Below are 26,631 nucleotides of genomic sequence, written 5' to 3'. Positions count from 1 at the left end.
AGGATTTTGTAAATAAGTGCTTCGTGGCTAGCATCTATCATAAAGAAACATATTCTACTACAATGCTCCACTACTCTAGTGCCCACCCGCAACATCAGAAGAAATCTATAGTCAAGGGACAATTGGTTCGTGCTGCTCAGATGGTATCAGAGGATGTTAGTTTTGTTGAAGAATGTGAGGTTTTGAAGGACATATTCACTAAGAGAGGTTACACTGAGTCAATGATTTTGGAAATAATAGGGGAGGTACAAAACAAATGAAGAATGGGAGTTTACAAACCTATTTTGACAGGACAAACTACGATGTCTAGTATTGGTTACACTAACACAGGCTCTCTCTCTTTTGTTTCCATTGATGAAAATAATGTGGAGGATAACAGGTTGAGTTTTACGATGAGATTTATTACCCCTAACAGTATAGAGGCAGATTTAATAAAGTGTATCCTGGTGAGAACTGGGGTTTGTTCAGTTTTCATTCTGACATAACAAGTAAACTGGGTGACAGACCTTATGGCCCTTACAGAAAAGGGTATAATTTAAAGAGTATGTGTCACCGGATTGATGGGACTTTCAAGTATGAGGGGCGCAATTGTTGCAGGCACTTGGCAACTGGGGCCAGTTTTTCAATTGCTAACAAAACTTACAGGATAAAGGGAAGATATACATGCTCTTCGAGGTCTGTAGTTTATCTTGCTTCCTGTCAGCTTTGTCCCGCATTTTATGTGGGCAAGACTGACACGAAGTCTAAAGAAAGGATCTATGAGCATGCATACAGTATAAGGAAGGCTAGGTTAGAAAATGCCCTGGCCAAACATTTAAGTGAGAATCCCACTCACTCTTTTGTGTTTAGGGTTTTAAATCAAATTACACCAGATGTATACCAGTTATTGTTAGAGAGACAGGAATTGATTTGGCAGTTGAGGTTGAATTCTTATAGAGCTCTGAGTCTTAATGGTAAGATTTCTCTCTCGTGCATACTGAAGTTAAGAAGTTTAATGAGATAGAGCAATGGCCATCTGATGTTTGGGTTGATGGTAGTTGTACATACATTGCTGTGTACTTGTCTTTATTTGCCTACATGTTCTTTCGAGATTTAAGCAAGTTTTATATTAACAGCAAGTTTTTACAAACGTTGAAAATGTGAATGTTGGGTTAACATTTTACGATTGTTTGATTTTTTTATTGGATTAGGTTTATTTATATATAGTCCAGCATTTGAGGATGTTGGTTTTTACCTAGTAGGGAATATTTGATTGATTATGTATAAAAGTTACTTGTATTTTTAAATTGCAGTTCAGTTATTTATGGTATAGTCCCTTTAAATGTCAATTAGTTTCAACATGTGTTTGTAAAGGGAGATGTATATATGGGTGAGGGTGTTGTTTGCTCTGTTTGTCTGAAGAAGTTTGGCTATCAGTTGAACGAAAAGCGTTGTGGAAATAAATTGTTGCTTAACAAGTTTGACTTCAGTTCTGCTCTTACCTGGAGTTCCTTTGGAGATTTCTTGGTGTGTGTTCCAGTGTGCTTTGTGGATTTATAGTACTTTATAGTACCTGTCAGGTTTCCTGGGAGCTGGAGGCAAAGTATCAGGGGTAAGGCTGGATTCCAAAAAGACATCATCTACAATTTCCAGAAAAGGAGGGATAGCAACAGGCCTGTGCTGAGGCAAGTTTAAAAATTCTTGGAGTCTCTTTTTGGATTTGGTTTGAGAGTAGTCCTGGCTCTCCCAGCGGAAATGCTCTCTAAGGGTATGCAAGGTTTCACCAAAAGAAAAATCTTCTGGAAGGGAAGCAGAGGGAATGGAATCCTCTGCATCAAAATCCTCACAGGTAATTAAGGGTATGTCCTGGTAATCAGAAGGATCGGAGTTACCAGACTCCTGATCTGAAGAATGAGAAGGAAAATCAGTTCTTGGTCTTTTTGAGGGGGAAGGCTGACTTCTCCTAATTAAAGTAATGAGGTCTTCAGCCATTCTAAGAATTTGTTTTTGAGGCATGTGGGCCTAAGAATGCGCTTTAGTTGCCGGTTTCCTAGGCGCAGTGCGAACTTCAGGCCTGAGAAATTCGGTATTTTTAGTTTGAAATGAAGTCGTCGGTTTAATATGAAAGTCGGAAGGCCTGAATACACCCTCAGAAGCCGGTGCCTGCACAGCGGCTCTGGACCCATCCAAAAGTAGAGATATCCGCAGGTTCCATAGACGAAGAAGCATCTTGCGACATACCGGACTCTGAATGGGTCTCAGTAGAGGCCTGTGAATCTGCAGAAACGGGTATCAGGGGCTGGAAAAGCTCCTCACTGAGTACCGGCAGACTGGCGACTAACTTATCGATAGTGTCGTTGGCAGTTTTGGACCTACGCAGTCTGTCTTTATTCTTATGTTTTTTCAGATCGGTAGTCGGATGGCTTATTGAAGCCATTTTGGAGTAAGGAAGATCGAGAGTGAAAGAATTTAGCTACAAAAATAGCCTGATGACGAATAGTTCAGGCATTGAACAAGGCAAAAAAATGACAGTGAGGGACATTGTGGTCTGGGCCTAAACAGGTGACGCATTAAGAATGAAAATCTCTGTGAGGTATTTGCTTTCCACAGGCAAGACAATTATTAATTTTTTCTGACATCAGTTAGAGCAAGAAAAATGATCCCCAACGGGGTACTTATCTTTTAGAAGACTTCAGGTCTGAAACTCAAGAAATATTTAAATTTCAGGAGGCGGCCGACCGGCACTTGCAAATTGCTTCTGCTTTGGGCACCGAAAGACTGATGTAATGGCATCGGCTGCATGTTTTATACCCCTGATGACCTGACGTCATGGAAGAAGCGACAGCATCCGACGCAGAAATCTCAAGACTCTGGTATTCAGGCCGACTGAGGGCTACCTGCAGGCAGATAACCCAAATGTGATGACTGCAACAGTGAAACACAAAGACCGTCAAAAAGAAATGCCTTTCAAAATCCAGAAGAATGGAGCAGTTCACACAAGTAAGAGAGAACCAAAGGGAACTCCCACAAAAAAGAGATCCTGGTGAAGCTTAAGACACCAAACAAAAAAAAAAAAAAAAAAAAAAAGAAATCGCTTCCATTTGGACATGTATGACTTTCTGGTATTGGGTTTCCTGGTCTCCTACAGACCCTTATGGACATCCTCAGAGAAAAGGTGTTGAAACAGGATTAAACGTCTGTCTCCCAATACTGGACAGATGAGGGTGAAGTCAAAACCTATTGTCTTGTGTGATAAGATCCATCTGGTGAGATAACTTGTGATGATTGCCCCTGGTCAGATGAAAACGCAGAGGAAGCCAGTACCATCTGGGACAAAAGGTAGTCACCAACAAGACTTTTGGAGAATCTTGCTGGATCTTATGCAGAACCCTGGGAAAAACAGGAAGGGAGAGGAGCATAAAGGAATATCCTCTTACACAAAAAAAAACATGCCATTCACCCCCCCCCAAGCCAGAGGACGTGGGGTTCTGGAACAGCAGTGAGAAAGATGTCTGTTCAGAAAGGAGGCGAAGAGATCCACTTGAGGGATATCCCACTAATGAACTATGTCCAGGAACACCTCTCTGTGAAGCATCCATTCAGGAGGGTATGCCTCAGACCAATTCAGACAGTCTGTCACCAGGTTTTGTCCTGAAGGAATGTAAAGTGCCTACAGAGAGAAATCTGCATTTGGATAGCTAGATCCCAGGCCTGAGGAGGGCTAATGTGCAAAGAAGATAAGACCTTGTGCTTCCCTGTATGTTGATGTACCACATAGCTGTGAAGTTGTCTGTACAGATTCTTAAAGGGCTTGCATCTCTTTGATGTTGATGTGATCCATTCGCTGATGAGTGGGCCAGAAACATTGAAACCTCATACTGCCTGAAGCAGCCCCCCATCCCTGATCTGAAGCATCTGTAAATAGCTCCTGAACAGCAGTAGGCTGAGAGCTGAATCCTGGTGCATGCCCACTCCCGCTGGGAACCCCTCTCCGAGACCAAACACTGTCTGTACATGAGTCACTGGGTCCTTATACACAGCCTGTACAACTTCTATCAATGTTTCTGGGACTTTGAATCAATGCAGTACTGCTCAAATTAGCCTTCCTGGGACCTTGTCATATGCTTTCGCCAAGTCTAGGAATGCCCAGTTGGGCTCTTTCCTCACCTCCAGCTTCTTCTCAACTATCTGTCTCAGTGCACACATTGCGCCAGTTATGCTGCATCCTGGTCTGTGAATACTGCGCATTTCTTTTATTACATCTGAGTACGTTTGTTGATCTGTTCCCTCTTCTATATTCATCTAACAGTGACACTTCTTGCTTAATTGCTTTATAGTTTTCTGTATTCGATATTTCCATGATGGTATTCAATTTCATCCCTTCCTTTCCCTCACTACCCTGTGTTCTTGTGACAGAACTTTATCAGTTATTAATTTAGCTGCACAGTAATATATCCTGTTTACTTCTCATGTATCGCATGGATCTTTATGGACAGTCCTAATTACTGTGTTCATTTGTTTTATAAAACTTCTGACTTTTGGGGTTTTAGTGACCTTCTGCAGTCTATTTCTTTCATTGATCTTAATATATCTATGTCTATTAAATTAAACAACTCTTCTCTTCGCTCATTTTCTTCTAAACTGAGGGCACTTTTTTGTTCTGTTTTCCATTTCCTGTGGGAATTCTACAGAAAGTTCTAAAGCATTTTCCTGTGGCACATTCTCTTCAATTTCATCCTGTGCCATCCACTGCCCTGTCATATGAGAACTCACTGGCCTATCACTCCTCAACATTGACTGCATCAGTTTCCACAGTTTCCTGTTTCTTCCTTTGCTGTCCAGCTTCAAGTGAACATTTCTACTGATTTCCTGTGGAAGCTTTCAATATATCTTCATATGACACCTGACTAATTGCTTCCTGTTCCACAGGTTTCCCCTTAATTTGGATATCCATTGCTCTATCCTGTTGTGATGCTTTCTGATTTAGATTTTCTACACTGAATCCTTTACTTCCCAGGTACTCCATAATTAGAAGTTATGTACTCACCATAACGTTCCATCTGAGTAAGTGACTTCATTTGTCTGCAACCTATGGGTCTTGGATCCGATATCGGATCCGAGCCGGCAACTATTTATACAGCTATGGACCCGAGCTCCTAGCTCCTCCCCTCACCCATAATCCCCTGCTAACCCCAATTGACCTCAGATCAAGTTTGCCCTCCTAAACACCTGAAAAGGTATCCCAAAAAGGAAAAGGCAGGAATAATACTACCATCTAACTCTTCTGAAGGTCAGGGGGAAGGAGGGGGGATGGTTGTCACCTACTCAGATGGAACGTTATGGTGAGTACATAACTTCTAAATCTGAAATAGGGACTTCATTTGTCAGCAACCTGTGGGACAGAGTCCCCAGCTACCTGAATCTTGGGCAGCCATCATGGAAGGATGTTCCGGAGCACTGCGGAGCCAAAGGATGCTCTACCTCTGGAGGGGACGTCCAGTTTGTAGTGGTGAATAAAGGTATGAGATGAGGCCCAAGTGGCTGCTGAACAAATATCATCCAAAGGGACTCTAGATCTGAATGCAGTAGAAGTAGATATGGAGCGAGTGGAGTGAGCACGGACCCTTTGAGGTGCGGGCAGAAGCCTCATAAGCTAGACGAATACATTGGGAAATCCAATGTGATAAGGTGACCTTCGAAATGGCTTTACCTAAATTGAATTTAGAAAAGGAAACAAACAGCTGATCAGATTGTCTGTGACCAGCAGTCCTATGAATATAGAAACGCAGCTGCCTGTGCACATCTAACGAGTGCAGCTTGTATTCTCCTTTATTTTGGTAATTAGGGAAGAAAACAGGAAGATTAATGGACTGATTGATATTGGTTTCTGAGGCCACCTTAGGTAGAAAAGATGGATTGGTTCTGAGGTACACTCTATCCTGATGAAAAACCAAATAGGGGGGTTTTACGGAAAGAGCTTGAAGTTCTGAAACTCTTTTCGCAGTGGTGATGGCTACCAGAAATGCTGTTTTCCAAGACAGGTATTTAAGATCAGCAGGGGCAGCTGGTTCAAAGGGGGAAACAGTCAAGGCCTGAAGAACTAGCGATAGGTCCCAAGGGGGTATGGCTTCTCTGATCGGGGGCCTAAGCAGAAAGGTACCCTTGAGGAAGGTTTTACATAGTTTAGCTGACATCAAGGGACCTGTCTCGTGTCCTACATGGTAATGGGAGATGGCTGCCAATTGTACCTTGACTGTCAAACAGCTAGCCCCTTGCTGAAAAAGCCTGGTAAGGAAGTCCAAAACTGACCTTAGCGGAGCAGTGAAGGGGTCCACATTATGATGCTCCGCCCAGACGGAAAAGCGCTTCCATTTACTGCGGTAAATCTTCCTGGTGGAAGGTTTATGCGCTGCCACCAAGATGGCTTTGACTGGAGAGGAGATACTGGGAGTCCTAATTATGAGTGGAACTGGAGTAGCCAAGCTGTCAGCTTCAGGTTGTCCAGATTCGGGGTCGGTAAGCCTGATGGATGAGAGATCAGATCCGGGCTGGGATGCAGAATCCAGGAAGGATTCACCAAGTGAGATCACAGGTAAGGGAACCAAGTTTGTTGACGCCAGAATGGGGCAATGAGGATCATTCTGCTCCCCAACCGAGAGGCTTTCTGTAACATCTTTAGCATCAGGGGTAGAGAAGGATAGGCATAAAGTAGACCGGGCGGCCAAGCATGCAATAGAGCGTCTCTCGGGGCTTCCCCTGGTGGGGGAATCAGGGCGAAGAAGTTGTCGCATTTCGTATTTGAGGGAGAGGCAAAAAGATCTCAGCAGGGTTGCCCCCATTTTGCAAAAATCTGCTTCACTACACGGGAGCTGAGAGACCACTCATAAGGGGAAAGAATAGTGCAGCTGAGTTTGTCTGCCAGAATGTTGGACCGTCCCGGAATGTGCGTTGCGATTAGAAAGCGGTTGGTGGAGATCACCCATTTCCACACTCTCATGGCCTCTCAGCAGAGAGGATAAGAACTGGTTCCCCCCTGTTTGTTGATATACCAGACAACTGACATGTTGTCCGTCTGTATCGCAATAGTTCCGACGGGAAGAAGGTTGTGAAGTGCTTGCAACGCTAACAGCACCGCCCTCATCTCCAGAACATTGATATGCAGGGAGGTCTCTGAGTCGTTCCATGTGCCTTGGACTGTTCTGCCTGAGCAATGCCCCCCCCACCCGAGGCGAGAAGCGTCCGTGGTCACTGTGACGAGGGGAGGTGGAGCGCAGAAGGGACGACCTGTATGGAGGTCTGGGGAATGCAGCCACCATAACAGGGCCCTCCTGCAAGCTTTGCTGATAGAGACAGGGTGATAGAGAGGGAGAAGCTGGAAGGACCACTGTACTTGAAGGGTCCACTGTAATACCCTCATGTTTAGGCGAAAGCATGGGAGGAGTGTAATTGCCGCTGCCATAGAGCCCAGTGCCCTCAGGACCAATTCCGTGGGTGGAGCTTCTGATTGGAGGATGGCCTGCACATGAAGACTGAGGTTCTGTAGTCGTTCTGAAGTGAGGTAGGCTCGTAGACTTCTCGTATCTAACCTGACCCCTATGAAGTCTATCACTTGTGTTGGAGCAAGGGAGGACTTGGCCATATTGATCGTGATGCCTAACTGGGGGGCTAGTAGATGCTGGGTGAGCAGAGTAGATGCCTTGTTGGGGCAGTCAGGAGCCAGTTGTCCAGGTACGGGAAGACCTGCATTCCCTGGAGTCTCAGGTGGGCCGCTATCACTGCTAAAACTTTGGTGAACACCCTGGGGGCTGTGGTGAGGCCAAAGGGAAGGACCCTGAATTGATAGTGGCTGGCTCTCAGCCGGAAGTGGAGAAACCTCCTGGATCGTCTGTCCATTAAGATGTGGTAGTACGCATCCTTGAGGTCTATAGAGCACATCCAGTCGTTCTCCCGTAACAGGGGGAGAATGGACTGAAGAGTGACCACTCTGAATTTCTCCTTGGTTACCGCCAGGTTCAAGAGGGAGAAGTCTAGGATTGGTCTCAGGTCCCCCATCTTTTTTGGCACCAGAAAGAACCTGGAGTAAAACCCTAATCTGAGCTGGTCTGGGGGGACGGGTTGGATGGCCCTTTTTTCTAGCAGCTGCTGGATTTCCGCGGCTGCAGCCTAACTCTGATCGGGTGGTACATCAGGGAGGTTCTTGAGTCTGGGGACATGAAGTATAGGGATTTTGTAACCTCTGGATATAATCCAAAGCACCCAGCGGTCTGACGTAATGGACTCCCATGCCGCCAGGTGCCTCGAGAAACGCCCCCCGACTGCCTCCAGAGTGGAGCAGTCGGGCAACCCTTCAGGGCTGTTGCGTGGGCCGATCAGAGAAGGATTCTCTGGACCCAAAATTTCTCGGTGCCCCTCTGCCTCTAGGGCGGCGTCCTCCCTGTCCTCCTCTGCCATGGAAGGACTGGTTGTCCGGAGCAGGTTGGGAATGCTGCGATTTCCGGAACCACATCTTCTTCTGTCCCTTTTGGTTCTTGGAAAAGGACCTCTGGGGAGCAGAGAAGCGGACTCCGACGGCAGACAGCATCTTCCCGTCCTTCTCTCTCTGGACAAGTGTCTCTCGAATGGTTTTGCCGAACAAGGCAGAACCATCAAAGGGGGCATTTGCAAAGGACGCCTTAAAGGGCTCCGCGAAGTCAGAATGCCAGAGCCAGGCCTGGCGCCTCATCACTAGGCCCGCTCCGCTAGCTCTAGCGGCTCCCTTAGTTGCGTGAGACAGAAGCCGCATAGAGGTATTGGAAACAGATCTCAGAGTGGCCAAAGGAGTGGAGTACAATTGCTTGTCCTGCGCCGACATGGACTCCGGGGGGAATCAGCGTATTCTTTAATAAGATCACGCTGCATCCTAATGACATGTGCCATGTAGTTCAGAGAACTTACCGAGAAGGTCGCTGAACTGAATACCCGCTTCCCAAGGCGATCCATCAAGCGAGACTCCTTGCTCGGAGGATGGACCAAGGGGCTCTCCTGAGCTAGTTCCCTCTTAGTGGCTGCTGCCATCAACATAGGGACCCTTGCTCCAGTGGGGACGGTCTGCGGGGGGGCTCAAGATCCTGTCCGGGCGCTTGGGAATAGGCTCCACAGTGTCCGGCTCCTTCCACACCCTGGTGGTCACAAGGTCCACCAGGAACACGGACTCGTCGGAGGAAGCCTTGGGGGCAGACAACCCTCCAATGAGCCTAAGCATTTTCATGATGTCTCCAAAGGAGACATCCTCAGGGGGTGATCTTGGGGAGCCTTCCCCTTCATACAAGTCTGTGTCCTCTGTTAAGGACTCGGGGCAGTCCACGGGCCTCCTCTTACACTTATGCTTGCAAGGCACTTCCTTGGGGGGGCTGTCCGAAGAGGTCTCGCCAGCAATGTCCTGTTCCAAAGGAACAACCTGGGACATTGAAGCAGGCTGTCCCTGTGGCCGGATGATGGAAGCCTGGCCCAGCATAGAGGGAGTGCAGGGCGGAGCCGAGACAAGGGCTGGGGGTCTGGATGCCCTCGACAGAGTCCTCTCCACTACATCGAAGGCCGAGGGGGAGCCGCTCTCCCTGGCCACCGAGAGCCGACTCCCACTCGGATCCGATGAAGCGATCGGAACCGGCGCCGAGACCGTCGGATCCGAGGGACCAGTGTGCTCTGACCTGGACGGAGCTGAAGGCACACTGAATCCCTCGGATCCGAAGCTTGGGCCACGACTCCGAGAGGTCGGATCCGACGAGGGAACTGACAGACTCGAGGGCAGGGTCGGATCTGAAGTACCCAGTACTGTCGGCGCCGACCCACCCCCAGCTCCAACGCTGCCCGGCTTCAAGCGCGCTGAACCCATGAAGCGGGTCGGAGAAGGAGCTATCGAAGCAAAAAAGGGTGTCGAGCTACCCCCCGAAGGGGGGGGAGGCAGGAGCACTCCCATCTGCAGCTGGGCCTGGATGAACCTTCTCATCATCCGGTCCAAGAGTGCATCAGACAGGCTATAGGTGGATCTCGACGAGGCCACCGAGGCAGGCCTGGAGTGCTGCCTCGATGACCTCGACGGAGATCGGGTCTCCTCCTCCTCCTCCGGTCCCGGGGAGAAGCAAGGTGATCGGAGCAGAGGAGGAGGAAACCTGGAAGCCATGGAGGGAGAAGCCCACTTAGCTGGGGGGGGCCGAAGTGGAGGCCTCGGCCCGCCGGTTGTGGTGCTTCTCCCTCCGTTTCTCCCTCCTGGCCTCCCTATCCTCTGGCACTTTAATGGGAATTTGAATCCTGGCTGGAGGAAGGGGGGCAGGGTTGGCCACCACCACAGGCTGGGGAGGTGCCACGGGAGTAGCGGAGTCCGAAGCCGACTTCGGGGGCAAAAGTCCTGCCAGGACCAGCTTCGACCTCCGCTCTTTCAGTGCCCTGGGGTTGAACCCTGCACAAATCGTGCATCCTGAGGACAGGTGTTCAACCCCAAGGCACTGAACACACCGAGTGTGGCCATCCGCCGGTGAAAGCTTATGGCCACACTCGGTGCACTTAGAAAAAATGGGCTTTGGGGCCTCTGACATTTCTGAAGAAAAGGACTACACAAGCACACCAGGCCCCAAAACACAAAAAACACACACACACACTACGACCAGCGAGGGGAGAATTACACTAAAAAAGGAATAAAATTAACCTAAAGGGATCCTAAACACACACACGCATTAAAAAAGAAAGATTTTTCTGTTTTTAAACAAGTTTTTGAGAACTTATCTGAAATTCGCCAGGAGCTCTGCAATCCAGCTGTCTCTTCTAAAAGCGGCAAACTAGATCTGAGGTCAATTGGGGTTAGCAGGGGATTATGGCTGAGGGGAGGATCTAGGAGCTCGGATCCATAGCTGTATAAATAGTTGCCGGCTCAGATCCGATATCGGATCCAAGACCTACAGGTTGCTGACAAATGAAGTCCCTACTTCAGATCTACAAGTTATGTACTCACCATAACGCTTGATGTATGTGGTCCATCTCGCCTCACATTCTTACTCACGGGTTCAGAGCCAAACATCGGCTCCGACTCGGCCAACTTATATTTTTCTAGCACGAAGTCTCTAATTGGCTGGGCTAACCTGGTATTCCATGTTGCACCGCTCCACAACCCCAGATCTAGTTTGCAGCATCTCATAAACACACCTCATGTGCAACCACAGTCAGAAGAGTAGAACACTAACCAGGGCAGCAAAGAAAAAATAACCAATACCAAAAGGTCCTGAAACAAATGTCGCCTCCAAATCCTCCAGGAGGGGGAAGGTGAGAGGGAATGTAAGAATGTGAGGCGAGATGGACCACATACATCGAACGTTATGGTGAGTACATAACTTGTACATGTTATGTGGTCCAATCTCGTCTACATACTTACTCATGGGACAGCGTCCCTAGCACCTCTATCCTGGGAGGCTCAATGAAAGGTGCACCTGAGAACAGTGGAACCAAAGGAAGCCCGGCCCCTAGAAGCCACGTCTAATTTGTAATGAGTAATGAAGGTGTGTGGAGAAGCCCACGTGGCCGCAGCACAAATATCATCCAAGGATAGTCTGGAGTGATAAGCTACTGAAGCGGAAACAGCCCTGGTGGAGTGAGCCTTGACAGGGAACAGTAACTCTCTGCCTGCCGACGAGTAAACATAGGAGATGCAGTCAGAAATCCACCTGGAAATTGTAATCTTAGAAAAAGGGAAACCTGTTCTATTTTCAGAGGAGGACACAAAGAGTTGGTCAGACCTACAAAGTGGTTTAGTCCTGTGTAAGTAAAAATGAAGCTGCCTGTGTACGTCCAATTGATGAAACTTAAACTCTGCCTTGTTGGAAAATTGAGGAAAGAAAACTGGCAGCTCAATGGACTGATTGAGGTTAACGGCAGAGGTTACCTTCGAAAGGAAGGAAGAATTAGGTCTCAAGGAAACCCTGTCCTTATGAAATATTAAATAAAGGGATTTGATGGACAACGCTTGAATCTCTGACACCCGTCTGGCTGATGTGATAGCTATTAAAAATGCAGTCTTCCAAGACAGAAATTTTAAATTAAAGGTGGCAGCTGGTTTGAAAGGTGATGATGTCAGGGCCTGTAACACAAAATTTAAATCCCATGGCATGATGGGTTCTGACACAGGAGGCTGAAGCAACAAGGTGCCCCTCAAAAAGGCCTTACATAGCTTATTGCCCCATGACAGAAGGTTCGTAAGAGGTATGAAAATTGGAGATAGTGGCCAGCTGAACTTTAATGGTAGCAGGAGCAGAACCCTGTTAAAAAAGAGTGGATAAAAAATGTAAGACAGCAGGGATGGGGGCTGTGAAAGGATCCAGTCCCTTGGCCTGAGCCCAAATTGAAAATCTTTTCCACTTGCTGGAGTAAATCTTCCTGGTAGAAGATTTATGAGAAGAAGATAGAATGTGTACTACCTCAGGTGAAAAACGATGAAGTCTGAGTAAAGATGGAAGTGGAGTAGCCAGGCTGTCAACCTGAGGGTCCTCAGGGAGGGATGGGACTGTCCCGACATGTGTGTCAGTAGGTCTGGCGCTGGGTCCAGAGTCCAAGGACTGTCCACTGCATACTGATGAAGAAAGGAGAACCAGGCTTGGCGAGGCCAGTGTGGGGAAATAAGAATCATCTTGCTTCCCAAGGAAATGGCTTTCTGGATCACTCTTGGCAGCAGAGGAAATGGAGGGAAAGCATAGAGCAGACCGGGAGGCCAATCATGGACTACAGTGTCCCTGGCTGACTCCCCCTGTGGGGGGATCAGAGTGAAGTAGTTTCTGCACTTGGTATTGTGGGGATTGGCGAAAAGGTCACAGCAAGGCTGACACCACCTGTTGAAAATCTGCTCCGCAACTCGGTGGTTCAGGGACCACTCGTAAGGCATCAGAATAGCTCTGCTCAGCCTGTCTGCTATCACACTGGCCTTCCCCGGAATGTGCGTTGCCACTAGGAACCGTTGGGAAGACACTGCCCACTGCCACACTCGCATAGCCTCTCTGCATAGGGGATAAGACCTGGTTCCCCCTTGCTTGTTCAGGTACCACACGACAGACATGTTGTCCGAGTGAAATGCAATCATTCCTAGGGGAAGAGAGCTCTTCAGTGCTTGCAACACCAGTAACACCGCTCTCATCTCTAGAACACTGATGTGCAGATGTACCTCGTGATCCTGCCAGGTGCCTTGGACCGTCCTGCCCAGGTAATGCCCCCCCCCCCATCTGGGAGGCGTCCGTGGTCACCGTGGCAACCGGAGTCATAGGAATAAATGGATTCCCTTTGTTCAAGTTGGTGGGACTCATCCACCAACAGAGGTCCTGTTTGCACCGATCGGTGAGTAGGATCAGATGGGACAGCGGAAGTTCCTGAAAGGACCATTGGGCCGAGAGAAGCCACTGCAGAAGCCTCATGTGTAACCTGGGCAGGGGCACTAACATAATGGTGGCTGCCATGGATCCCAGGAGCTGAAGGATCCATCTGGCCTGAACCTTCTTGAGGGGCAGCAATGCGCGAACCTGACCCTGCAACACCTCTATCCTTTCTTGAGGCAGGAACGCCCGCATGTAAACGGTGTCTAGCTCTGCGTCTATAAATGTGACACGCTGTGAGGGCAGCAAGGCAGACTTTCCACAGTTCAAGGTAATCCCTAGTTGATGACAAAGAGCAATGGTCTTTTCCCTGGCCTGAATAAGAAGATGCCTGGTGGGGGCGGTGAGGAGCCAGTCGTCCAGGTATGGAAACACTTGGAATCCTTGACGTCTCAAGTGAACTGTCACCACTGCCAAACACTTGGTGAACACCCTGGGGGCTGTGGTGAGGCCAAAGGGCAGGGCATGAAACTGGAAATGACTGGCCCCCAGCCAGAAGCGTAAGTGACTCCTGGATGCCCTGTCCATTTTGATATGGTAGTAAGCATCCTTGAGATCGATGGAGCACATCCATACTTCTTTTCCCAGTAACGGAAAAATAGACTGAAGGGTGACCATTCAGAACTTGGACTTTTGAACGTAGCGGTTCAATCGGCTGAGATCTGAGATGGGTCTCACGTCCCCTGTTTCTTTCGGCACCAAAAAGAGTCTTGAGTAAGTTCCTAATCCGATCTGGTCTGAGGGGACAGGTTGGATGACTCCTTTTTCCAGCAACTTTGAAATTTCTAGTGTTACATGATCCCTTTGACTGGGTGGAACGTCTGGGATTCTCTTGGGTGGAGGAGGGTCTGACAATAATGGGATGGAATAACCTCTGGTAACTATACGAAGCACCCATCGATCCTGAGTGATACTTGCCCAGGCTTCCGGGTACAACGAAATGCAGCCCCCGACTGGCTCCAGAATAGCACACTCAGGCAATACATCAGGGATGATGATAGGAAGGCCCACGAAAGGAATCACGGTCTCCCAAATTGCGAGGGCCTCCTCTGCCCCTAGGGCGGCGTCTCCCAGAATAGTCACCCCCTCCTCTGCCTCTGGAGGGGGACTCACCTTGACCAGTAGGGAAAGACTTCTGTGACTTTTTGAACCACATTTTTCCTCCCCTCTGAGCCTTGGGGTAAGGCCTAGGTGGGAGGGAAAAATGGACCCCCTACAGCAGACAGGGTCTTTCCCTCTTGCTCGCATCTGGTGAGGGTGTCTTTCACTTTGGTCCCAAAAAGTGAGGACCCATCAAAAGGGGCACCAGTGAAGGAAGACTTGAAGGCCTCCGCGAAATGACACAGGCGCATCCAGGCTTGCCTCCTAAGGGCTACACCTGAGCTAGCTGCCCTGCTCGCCCCTTCGGCTGCATAAGATATGAGCCTCATGGACGAGTTGACAATCGAGCCAAGAGTAGACAACTGGGCGTTAACCATCTGTGTTAACGTTTCAGGTATGTTACCCGTTAGAGTATCTCCTAACTCTTTAAGGAGATCTCTCTGGACCCGAGTAAAGTGACAAAGATAGTTCACAGACCGAAGTGTGAAGGTCGCTGAAGAGAGGGTACGATTCCCGTACCGGTCCATACTCCTGGACTCCTTGTTAGGAGGATGGACGGAGGAAGAAGACTTGGCTACTTCCTGCTGAGCGGCCGCTGCTACCACCATGGCATCCACAGAAACCCCTTTGGACAGGAACTTTTTCCCAGGGGGAGCTGACAGAAATTTATTAGGGCGTCTTGGCACCGGTTCCACTGAGTCAGGAGTCTCCCACGCCCTTCAACAGATCAAATCCAGAGCTCATCGAAGGGTGGAGACATACAGGAGGCAGAGGGTTGAGCCCCAAAGGTCTTGAGAAATACTGACTCCTCCTCAGAGGGGGTTTTGTATGACCAGCCGCCTCTCTGCCTCAAAATCTCCAGGATGTCGGAGAAAGAGACGTCATCAGAGGAAGACTTGGGGGACTCCTCTGACTCCTCGAGGTCGGTATCAGAGGTGAGGGACTCATCCTGGGAGTCTATGTGCTTCCTCTTGCACAATTTCTTTCTTGGGGGCTCCTCAGGGACAGACTCTGAGGGGCCCTCAGAAAGTTGGGGACCGCTCATAGGGGTATCCCCAGACCTTGGGGCTCCACCGTCTACCGATAGGGGGAGATCAGAGGCTCTTGTCGGCGTGGAGGGGGATGGAATGACCGATCTGGGTGATGTGACTGAGGATCTGGCCAGTGCGCTCCTTATGGCCTCGAAGGCGGGTCCCCCCGAATCCGAGGATTGACCAACCTCCGAGGCCAAGATTGGAACTGAGGTTCCCCGAGCCGAAGCACTGACAGGGAGACTCGGAAATGACAAAAGTCCCGAAGTATCCCCCTCGGGCCCGACAGAGGACACCCCGGCTCCGAAATCAGAGAACGGAGCCGACGTTGGCACCGATAAGGTCTTAGGAGGTATCGGAGCCGGCAAAACATCACCCAGAGCCAAACACTCCGGCTCAGAAGACAAGGAGGTGCTTGGAGGAGGAAACATGGGCGCACTCATCGGGACTGTCTCCGGAGCCGAAAATAATTTTGCCAAAACCAGCGACTGCAGGAGCCTTTGGACCACCCTATCCACATCCAAATCAGAGAGTCTGGAGGATATGGAGGAGAGAGAGGGTGACTGTGATCTCCTATCTGGAGATCCTTGTCTGACACTAGGAGATCAGCTCCGAATAGGCTCTAACAGGATAGGAGCCGAGGCAGATTCAAGAATCACAGCTACCTCCTGCGGCCTCGAGGACAATGGAGCCGAGGAGGTCGAGTCCAATTTGGTAGTCTTCTCCGGTGGCTCCGATGTAACCGATGGAGCCGGAGATCTTTTCTTGGCTTTAGAAATCTTGGTTTTAGACTGTGAACCAGAGGAAGGGTCCAAGGACTCCTCAAAGGAAGGGCTTAAGAAGGCCCTTCAATATAAGTTTATTTTTTGTCTCCTGTAGAACCCTGGGGCTAAAAGCGTGACAAAAACTACAGGACTCTTGTAAATGTATAGCCCCCAAGCAGTATACACAAACAGCATGTCCATCTGTTATGGACATCTTGTAGCTACATTTAGAACACTTCTTAAACCCGGAGGGTTTGTGTTCTTTTTGATCCTTAGACATAATGGCCACACCACAGTACACAAGCACAGAAAAAGGACTGAAGGCCACAACGGATAAGGCGGGAAACTACCGCCAACAACAAAAGACAGAATCTCTAAGTTAAACGATTCTGACCTGACAACAAGACACACACTGTAGCAAGGGACAAACATTTTCAGACAAAACCACACAACGGAGTAAGGACTAGGTCCTCTAGCTTAAACGGGCCTAGCCCTCCGGAATGGTGGGATACCACAAAGCAACACTCATACCACAAAACAACGATAATAATAATACGCAAAACAGCTATTAAAATCGCTTTTGTGAAGAAAGAGAATAATTTTCAACTAGAAAAAGAACTTTTAAAGCTACTTAGCCACAGCCAAGCAAGACCACGTCCTAGCTCCACGAGGGGCAAACGAGATCTGGGGTTGTGGAGCGGTGCAACATGAGATACCAGGTTAGCCCAGCCAATTAGAGACTTTGTGCTAGAAAAATATAAGTTGGCCGAGTCAGAGCCGATGTTCGGCTCCGAACCCGTGAGTAAGAATGTAGGTGAGATTGGACCACATAACATCCTTAGCTTCTATTTCTTTAACATCTCCAATACTGATCTGCTTTTCTACTTTTCCTCTTTGTCTTCTTATTTTTTGTATTGTAAAGTTTTCCATGTCCGGATTCCTTTGCCTGCATTTCTCTTCAAATATCTTTGGTGCTGATGACTGGAAAACAAACCAACCAGCAAAAAGCAACAACTTCTGATTCACAAAAAAAAACACAATGGCCTTATATAATAGCACAACTTACAGTGCAACACTCCTGCAATGGAAAACACACCAGGATCCCAGATCACCCAACTGAAATATAAGTTCTCTCTAGTGACAATTTTTTTAAGTGTATATGTATAACACACGCATATACATAAAAACTGAAGTAGATGGGTTGAGTGTGTGTGTAAATACATGTCTAGCTCTAATTTTTGTATATGAGATTACACACACACACACACACACACACACACACACACACACACACACACATGTGTGTGTGTGTGTGTGTGTGTGTGTGTGTTCATATTTTTGTAAAATAAACAAATGTGTGTGTCGGTGTGTATATACTTTGCTGGGTTTTGCAAATGTATGGGTGACAGGAAGAAAACTTCAACAAAGACTATGCATTTAATTATATCACAGATAACTATTACTGATGCCCGAGATTACAGCCATGTGCACACACAGGCTTAAATAAACTATAATTTGTGATGCAGACACAAATGCATATAGTATAATTAATTACATAAAATGAAATACTGGTTTACAGATACAATTCCTTGGCTCATTTGTAGCTACAAACATGTGAAGTAACATTTTTGCCCTCAATATACGAGACTTCAGCTACAGGAATACTAAGAATGTACTTAACCGAGTTTCCAGATAATTAAGAGTTCATTTTGGTTGTAACAGGCCATTGCAGCAAGAAGACTAAATGATCATTTTGTCTACATATAAACTGTGTGTGTTTATGCACACACAAACACATATGAGCATTCCTATACAGATTACATTCAGAATGTTGGCAAACACTTATTTAATTAATACGACAATTTAATTTCTACATATATATTTAAGCATAAGTACTTTACAAGAACTAAAAAAGTAAAAAATTTCAAAAGTACTTACATAAACTCAGTTACAAAACAAATCTTGTAACAAGTACTTCAACAGTATGAAATAAAAATGCATATGATTTCAAATGCACTTACAAACTCTGTAAACCTTATTTGCCCTCAAATTCCTCTCCTGTAGTCAAAAACCAAACAGCTCCTGCCTTTCATGGCCTCAGAGGCAAATGTGTTGACTCACAAAAGTAAACAATATCTGGAAAAGAAAAATGCTTCTAATAACAATAATAAACCTCCCACACAGACCACAGTATATACGTTTGCCTGGTGGTTTTCCTGCTTGCTGTTCTTGGTTCAGAGAACTAACAGAGTTTGTGTACACTATGTACTTACAGCCTGCTGTACTAATAATCCTCATTCAGTGCATACAGAAGAAATGTAGCTGACAGCTGTTGAGATGCTCAGAGCTTAATGTACCAGGAGTTAATTCATGCCAGGGGTCAAGCGTGACAAAGAACATATGGAGCTCACCTTGGTTGAGAAGGAGAAAAGAAGAACCTTGTCTCTGTTGTTTCTGCAATGATCTAAAAGGCGCTGAAGGACCTGCAAGTGAACCATATGAAAGAAATAAATCAATCACTGAACTCTATAGAGCGTTTCATTAAAAAAAAAAAAAAAAAAAGAAAGAAAGGAAGGAAGGAAGGCCCGGGGGAACCCTCCAAAGCAGTTCTTTACAAAAAAAAAAAAAAAAACGTATTTTTCTGAGTTTAACCATACAAGATATAATACAAATGAGAAAAACAAACTAGAAAAAAAGGAAATTAATACTTTAAATCAGTACTAACAAAGCTACATCAAACTTTAAAATATTACTTTTTGCACTACAGAATATTATACAGTAACACATCTACAAGGAACTGTTATGCTAGATACAGCTGATGAAAAATCCAGGTTTCAGCCACACAGCTACAGAGTCTAAGGCTCAAGTCTGACCTATTGCTGCCTCTGTAGATTCTCTGAGTTATTCCTGTGTATGCATGGATACTTCTATGAAGCCTGCTTCCTTCCATTTCCCAAAAACACTTGGCTGTGGTCAGTACTGTAGATGTGAGCAGTTTCAGTGTAACCATCAATCCTTGTTGCTTGGGTTACAGTTGAAAGGCATCCAACAGGAATCAGTTCATTTATACAGTTGAAAAATAAAATAATGTGCTGGCCTCTAAGCATCTTTAGCCCATAGTGTTGTCCTGCACCTGAGAGTAAGCTGAGCTTCTTCAGCAGTCAATGCCTCTATGTCTAAATATATGAAAAATACCACACAACACACATTTGTATTCAAGATGTACGTATATGTATGTGTGTGTGTGTGTGTGTGTGTGTGTGTGTGTGTGTATATATATATTTTTTCAAATATATATATATATATATATATATATATACACACACACACACATACATATGACACACACAGATATACACACACACACACACACATATATATATATATATATATATATATTTATAGATATAGATATATACACACACATATATATATATATATATATATATACAGCAAACAACACGTACAGGCTCACCACGGAGAAAGGAGGCAAAATACCAAATAAAGTCCAGTAGCGAAACTTTTATTCCTTGAAGAACGAGTACAAGATGAGCGCTTTCGCATATAAAACATATGCTTCTTCAGATCTTAAACTAAAACAAAACTTAACTGCTTTATATACACAAGCTAAGGAAGCTAAAATGATGCATCAAACAATTATGCAATTAATCAATTCCCTAGAAAAATCCAATTAGTTACTAAGCAACTTGCCAAATAGAGGCTCTGCAACCAACTCACATTTCCAATAGAGAAGTGTGTCAGAAAAAAGCAGAGAAGAATCTGCAAGAAGCTGATTAAACCAAAATCTAAAAGCACAAATAATAAAATGTGATATATATAGGACTATACAGATATATATATACATAGACATGACTAAAAACAAAATCAAAACAGAATCAAAAACATAATACTCTGAAAATAAGATGACATAAGTAAAAAACATTAATAAATGAATGAGAAGTAGAACTATGTTACTTCCTAGATTTTAAAATAGGTTGGAGAGAGATACAGGAATTCAGACCAGGGAGGGTAATGTGCTCTCAACTGAAGAATCCAGTGAAGCTCTCTCTGTTCTAAAAAATTCATGTAGTTACCCCCTCTCTGGTTACAGTGAACTATCTGTAGGACCCTGAATGTAAACGTATGGTCAGTGTATAGGGAAACATGTTTTGCCAGGGCATTAAACTCATTTCCCCGTCTTATATCATATAAATGATTATAGATTCTATTTTTAAGTTTCCTTTTCGTTAAGCCTACATAGTAGGCAGAACATACTCGACAGGTAGCTAGATATATCAAGCCTGACGTATCACACGTAGCATGAAACCTCGGTTTAAAAGAGTAATGTAATACTGGATGGATAAAATCTTGTTGGACCGTGATATGACTGCAAAAATTGCATCGTTTACAGGGAAAAGTTCCCAGATTATGCAGAGTATTAGTAGTTGGTTCATTATCATATCTTAAATCCAAACATAGCAGCCTCTTCAAGTTCTTATTATTCCTATATGCAAAACTAGGGGTAGGGCCCACTATGCTAGCTGTCTGATTATCAACGGTCAATACATTCCAGTTGCTACTAATAATGTTTCTAATAGCCATACCGTCATTAGTATAAGTTGTTATAAAACGTAACCTATCTGCAGATGGTGGATAATGTGCATGTGTATTAACATGTGTATGAGAGATCATAGGTGTAATAGAAACTGGTTCTTTACCTAGTAGTTGCATCTTAATGGTTCGAATCAATCTATTGTCATAGCCTCTCTCAATGAATAATCTTTCCATTTCATCAAATTCATGTAATAAACTGGAGTCATCACTGCAAATTCTAGAGAGTCTTATAAATTGGCTTTTGACTATTCCTCGGAAAACATGCCGGGGATGCATACTGTCATAAGTGAGGATAGCATTCTTCCAACATGATTTTCTATGGAGAGTAGAAAACATCTTACCATTTCTAATAGATAAAGTTACATCCAAAAAGTTAACTTTGTCATAAGATGTTTCCATAGTAAACCTCAGGAAGTTAGTAGTACTTTCTAAATAACGTAAGAAAGAACTTACAGCAAAGTAGCTTTTGCACTTGTTGTTCAGGGGTGAAGCAAACAGGTCACCTCAAGGCTGGCCCCAGTGAAGAAAGATCTTCTTCACTATTCTGGAATTCAGAGACCACTTGTGAGGCATGAGGATGCATCTGCTCAGTTTGTCTGCTATCATGTTTGGACTCCCCGAGATGTGCAGTGCTATCAGAAAGTGGTTGAAAGTTATGGAACACTTCCACACATGGAGGGCTTCTTGACACAGTGGGTAGGACTTGATTCCCCCGTTTGTTGACGTAACTAACTACTGACATGCTGACTGACTGAATAGCTACTGTCCCTTGAGGTAAGGCAGAGTGAAACGCTTCCAACACCAAAAGTACTGCCCTCAGCTCTAGGGCAGTAATATGCAGATTGGCCTCGAAGGGGGACCAAATGCCTTGGACTGTCTTCTCGAGATAATGCCCCCCACCCCAGCTGGCAAGCATCCATGGTCACTATAGCGTTGGGCTGTGGTGAAGCAAAGGGACAACCTGGAAGAATCTCCTCTGACTACATCCAACAGGATAGGTCATTTTTTGATCTGCAGGATATGAAAACTAAATGTTTAATGGGGTGGGGCGAGAGAGGAGTCGGCTGACGTGTCTTATCATAAGACCTGCAAACAAGATCTGAGGTAATTTGGAGAGGGGCATTATGGGTAGACTTGCAGCTGGAGGAATTGTTTGGCTGACCGAGCTATATATCAGCTGGATCGGTTCCAAGTATTGGAACTGTAACCCACAAGTCAAGAATAGTTGAAGACTGACAACATCAGAGAAATTTATTATTAAAGCAATGGAATGCATTGTCTAACTGGAGATGGTTTAGAGGGGTCCAGTCACACTGTTTTAGGAGTAGTTGAAGATTTCAGTGGAGACATTTCTTTTGCTGTGGACATATTTATATATTATGTTTTTAGCAGGGCATACTCTGTGCCGGAAAACAGGTAGGCATATGGTCACTAACAGCATCTGGGAGGCAGCCAGAGTAGTGACATAGGGAGGACCTATTTATAAGTGTCCGATCCAATCTCTACAGCAGTCTTAGAAATTTAACGCAGTAAATACTAACACTGTGCAATGTAATTTAAGTAATGTTAGCCAGTATATTTTTGTTTAGTGTAAAAGTTAATGTTTACTGAAAGCAGGCAAGTAGTTTTTCACATCTGGCAGGGAACTAGATATGAGATAAGAGTAGACAGCAATCTGTAGAAAGTACAGTTGTGTACACTTACCATAAATGTAGATGTTTGAGTGTATTCACTTTTGCAGTCATCACACTTGGGTTATCCTGCCAGGGGTAGACCTCAGTCAGCTCAAATACCAGAGGCTTAGTATTTCTGCGTTTGTTGCTGTCACTCCAGGACTGACGTTAGGTCGTCAGTGGTATAAAAACAGGCAGCCAATGCCATTACATCAGTTTTTCTTGACCCAAATGTCAGGAGCCCCCAAATACGGAGCTAGGTTATGGTGGAAGAACACCACCAGCAGAAAGTGAATACCAAAAATCCCTGTAATGAGTGGGGAAGAGAAAGAGTGAGAGAGACAAGGGGGATGGAGGGTGGGAAACCAGGACTTACTCGAACATCTACATTTATGGTAAGTGTACACAACTGTACTATGTTCTTTGTGGTTCTCTGTTGCAGTCATCACACTTGGGTTGATTCCCAAAGCTGAAGTAAAGGGTGGAAGCAGTCAGGAAGAGTTGGGGCTTGCTAGTATGCCCTGCAAGACTGCAGTGGCAAAGCCTCCCCTGGATTTGGAAAAGATAGGCAGGTGGTAATGCTTGGTGAAGGTATGAACAGAACTCCATATGTTGCAGCCTCCAGGATTGTTCCTAATACGGACCCCTCTGAGAAAAACTGCAGAGGTGAATGCTGCCCTTGTGGAATGTGTCCTGACCCCCTGAGGGGGTGGTTTCCCATGGTGTTTGTAACAGAAATAGATGTAGTGTGCCATCCATTTGGTTTGTTTGAATATGGCCTTGCCCTCCGCCCCTGCTGCAAAGCTGACTAGTAACTGGTCAGTTTTCCTGAAGGGCTTAGTCCTATCCAGGTAGAATCTGAGCTGTCTGTGCACATCTAAAGAGTGCAAGATCCTTCCCCCCTTATTTTGAGGCTTAGGGAAAAAGGTGGGCAATGAATAGATTTGGTTGAGAGCCACACTGGACATCACTTTAGGCATGAAAGTTGGGTTAGTCCTGAGGGTGACCCTGTCAGCATGAAAAATGATGAAGGGTTCCACAGCCATGAGTGCTTGTAGCTCAGACACTCGTCTAGCTGAAGTGATGGCCAGAAGTAAGGCTGCTTTCCAAGAGAGGAATTTTAACTCTGTTGAAGCTGTAGGCACAAAGGGGGGTAGCGTGAGCTTTTCCAACACAAAGTTAAGGTCCCAAGCTGGGGTAGGAGCTCTTCTGGGTGGCCTTAAGTTGTTAGTCCCTCTTTGGAACTGTCTGATGAGACGGTGAGAAAAGAGAGGTGGCTCAGCGCTGTAATAAGCAGAGATGGCAGAGGCATGAATTTTAATAGAAGAGAAGGATAGGCCCCTGTGAAGTAGGGTCTGCCAGATAATCCAGCATGAGAGATAGGGAGGGCTGTGCTGGTTTAGCTCCTTTAGCCTGGATCCAGGTGCAATACCTTTACCACTTGTCAGCATAGGATTTTCTAGTGCTGGGACATCTGGCCTCACGTATAACGTCCAGGACTTGCTTGCTTAGGCTGGCCACTGGAGGAGAGGTCAAGGAATAAGCCAGGTTCAGGGTCTGCAATCATGAATGCAAGAATTCTCCATTCTGTTGGGTCAGGAGAGTTGGGATCTGAGGGAGGTGCCATGGAGGCAGCAGTGACAGACTATGCAATAGTAGGTACCAGTGTTGGCGTGGCCAGTCTGGGGCAATCAGGATTGCTCTTGTTTTTCCTCTGTTATTTTGAGTAGTACCCTTGTAAGAAGAAGTAGAGGGGGAAATGCATAGATCGAGAGGTTTACCCATTGGAAGGATAGGGCGTCCACTTTCCAGGCCTTGCTGTGAGGTTCCCTGGTGCAGAGTTTGATGAGCTGGTGGTTGTTGTGTGAGGCAAATAGGTCCAACCTTCAGGATACCCCATTTCTGGGTTACAAGGCTGAAGGTGCTGTGGTTTAATTGCCACTCGTGTGGGTCTTGAAAATTTCTGCTTAAGTTGTCTGTCAGAGTTTTGGCTGTCTGGCAGGAATTGTGCTAGCAGGTGAATTTGCATAGCTGAAGCTGTATGCCAAAGGGTCATGGCTAGCCTACAGAGTGGATAAGAGTGAATTCCTCTCTGCCTGTTGATGTACCACATCATTGTGGTGTTGTCTGTTTTGATTAGCATAGGCCCCGGAGAGAGTAGGGGTCACAGCGTGTTGAACAGCTAGTATCTCTTTTTGGTTGATGTGCAGATGTATTTGACTTGGGCTCCAGTGGCCTGAATGCACCTGCCATCCAGGTGTACACCCCAGGCATAGTCTGATGCGTCTGTGGTTACGGTCTGGGCAACGTAGAGTTGTGAAAAGGGAAGGCCCTTGTTGTGGTTGTATGCTGCTGCCCACCAAAGAAAATCTTTCCTTAAACAAGGTATCATAGGTTAGATAGTTTTCAGGTCCTGACAGTGTTGACACCAAAGGCTTTTTAAGTACCACTGAAGTTTCCTTATATGCAGTCTGGCATATGGAATGAGGAGAATGCAGGAAGCCATGAACCCTAGAGCTCGCAGGATTTTCCTTGCGGATAACTGGGTTCTGGTGGCTAGTTGAGAGAAGTAGCCTGTCAGACAGGCTTGTTTTTCTGGAGTAAGGAATGCCATCTGGGATGCTGTGTCCAGGCTTGCTCCCAGGAATACAATTTTTTTAAGTGGGGACTAGTTTGGATTTCTTTTTGTTTATAGTGTACCTCAGTGAGGTTAGTAGGTCCTTTACAAAGGTCAGGTGCTGTAACAGCCTTTCCTGACTGCCTGAATCAAGCAGTCATCCAAGTAGGGGTAAATTTGAATATTTCTTTGTCTGCAAAAAGCAATGACCGGGGCCAGGCATTTTGTGAAAACTCTGGTAGCAGTGGATAAGCCAAAGGGAAGTGCAGAGAACTGAAAGTGCATAGATCCTGCCCTGAAATGTAGATATTTCCTGCAAGAATCCCTGATTGGGATGTACAGACAGGCCTCTTTTAAGGTCTAGGGTGGCTAACCAAGCATCTTTGGATAGCATAGGAAGAAGCTGCTGGAGGGTGAGCATTATGAATTTTGGTATCACCAGGAAGGTGTTTAGAACTGATAGATCTAGGATTGGGCGTCAGTTGCCCTCTTTTCTGGGTACCAGGAAAAGTCTGGAATAGAAACCTTGGCCTATCTGGTCTGCAGGAACAGGCTGTATTGCCCTCATGGAGAGCAGGGAATGAACTTGGTTTTGGGCCTCTGCCCACTGGTTTGGAGAAAGATCTGGGAACCCTTTTGGGGTTGCCAGTGTGTGGAAATAAAATTCGTACCCCTGGGACACTATGTTGAGTACCCATCGGTCGTTGGTGATGAAAGACCATTTTTTGAATGGGAGGAAGTTTTCCTCCTAGTGGCACAAGCAAGTGGGCAGAGGTAAGGGGTGGAGTTGAAAAGTCATTGCGAGTTCTTTCCATAAGGGGGTGGCTTAGCACTCCCTGCTTTTGAAGTGGAGGTACTCCATTGCTTAGATCACTGCATTCCCTGGGACTGCTGTCAGGGGGTCTACTTCCCCTAGGTCTAGTCTGAGCCGGCCTTGAGGGGGCTGGAAAGGACCAGTGCTTGGAGGGGAATGCCTACTGAATCTCGCAGGCTGGATTTGCAAAAAGTCTTTAACTGTCTGCATAGATTTAGCTTTTTCTTCCATCTTTTTTAAAACCTCTTCTGCCTTGGTGCCAAACAAATTGTCTTTGTTCAATGGTGCTTCCAATAATTTTGATTTGGCATAGTCTGGCAAGGTCTGTTCCTTAAGCCAAGCATGCCTTCTAAGTACAGAAACTGTGACTGCTGCCCTACAGGATGCTTCTGGGGCATCACAGCCACATTGCAAGGTGTGCTTAGTAACTTGGTTTACAGAATGCATAAGCTCCTGTAATTCTTTATTTTCTGCACAAGCTGGAAAGGCAGATATTTTTTGTTTAAGGAGTTCCAGAGTATGTTGCTGGCATTTCAACATGTGGAACTGACAACTTAGTGCTCTAATGGCTAGAGTTGCAGAGGTGTGTACTTTTTTACCCAATCTGTCTAAAGCTCAGAAGTCCCTGTCCGAAGGGCTGGGATTCTTAGCTGTTT

General features: G+C 46.0%; 1 protein-coding gene across 1 annotated transcript in view; it reads right to left on the bottom strand.

Moving 5' to 3' along the window:
* The window catches only part of ERCC6L2 (ERCC excision repair 6 like 2), a 1,190,567-nt gene that overhangs the window by 790,424 nt on the left and 373,512 nt on the right, over window positions 1-26,631 (bottom strand). Inside the window, exon 10 of the mRNA XM_044058934.1 lies at window positions 18,669-18,740. Coding sequence (XP_043914869.1) covers window positions 18,669-18,740 — 72 coding nt within the window. The remainder of the gene's footprint in view (window positions 1-18,668; window positions 18,741-26,631) is intronic.

The sequence above is a fragment of the Protopterus annectens genome, chromosome 17.part0 (assembly GCF_019279795.1).
Source record: "Protopterus annectens isolate FY-2018-M chromosome 17.part0, PAN1.0, whole genome shotgun sequence".
Taxonomy (NCBI): Eukaryota; Metazoa; Chordata; order Ceratodontiformes; family Protopteridae; genus Protopterus; species Protopterus annectens.
The sequence above is the reverse complement of the archived record's forward strand: the minus strand, read 5'-3'. Positions and strand labels throughout refer to the sequence as shown.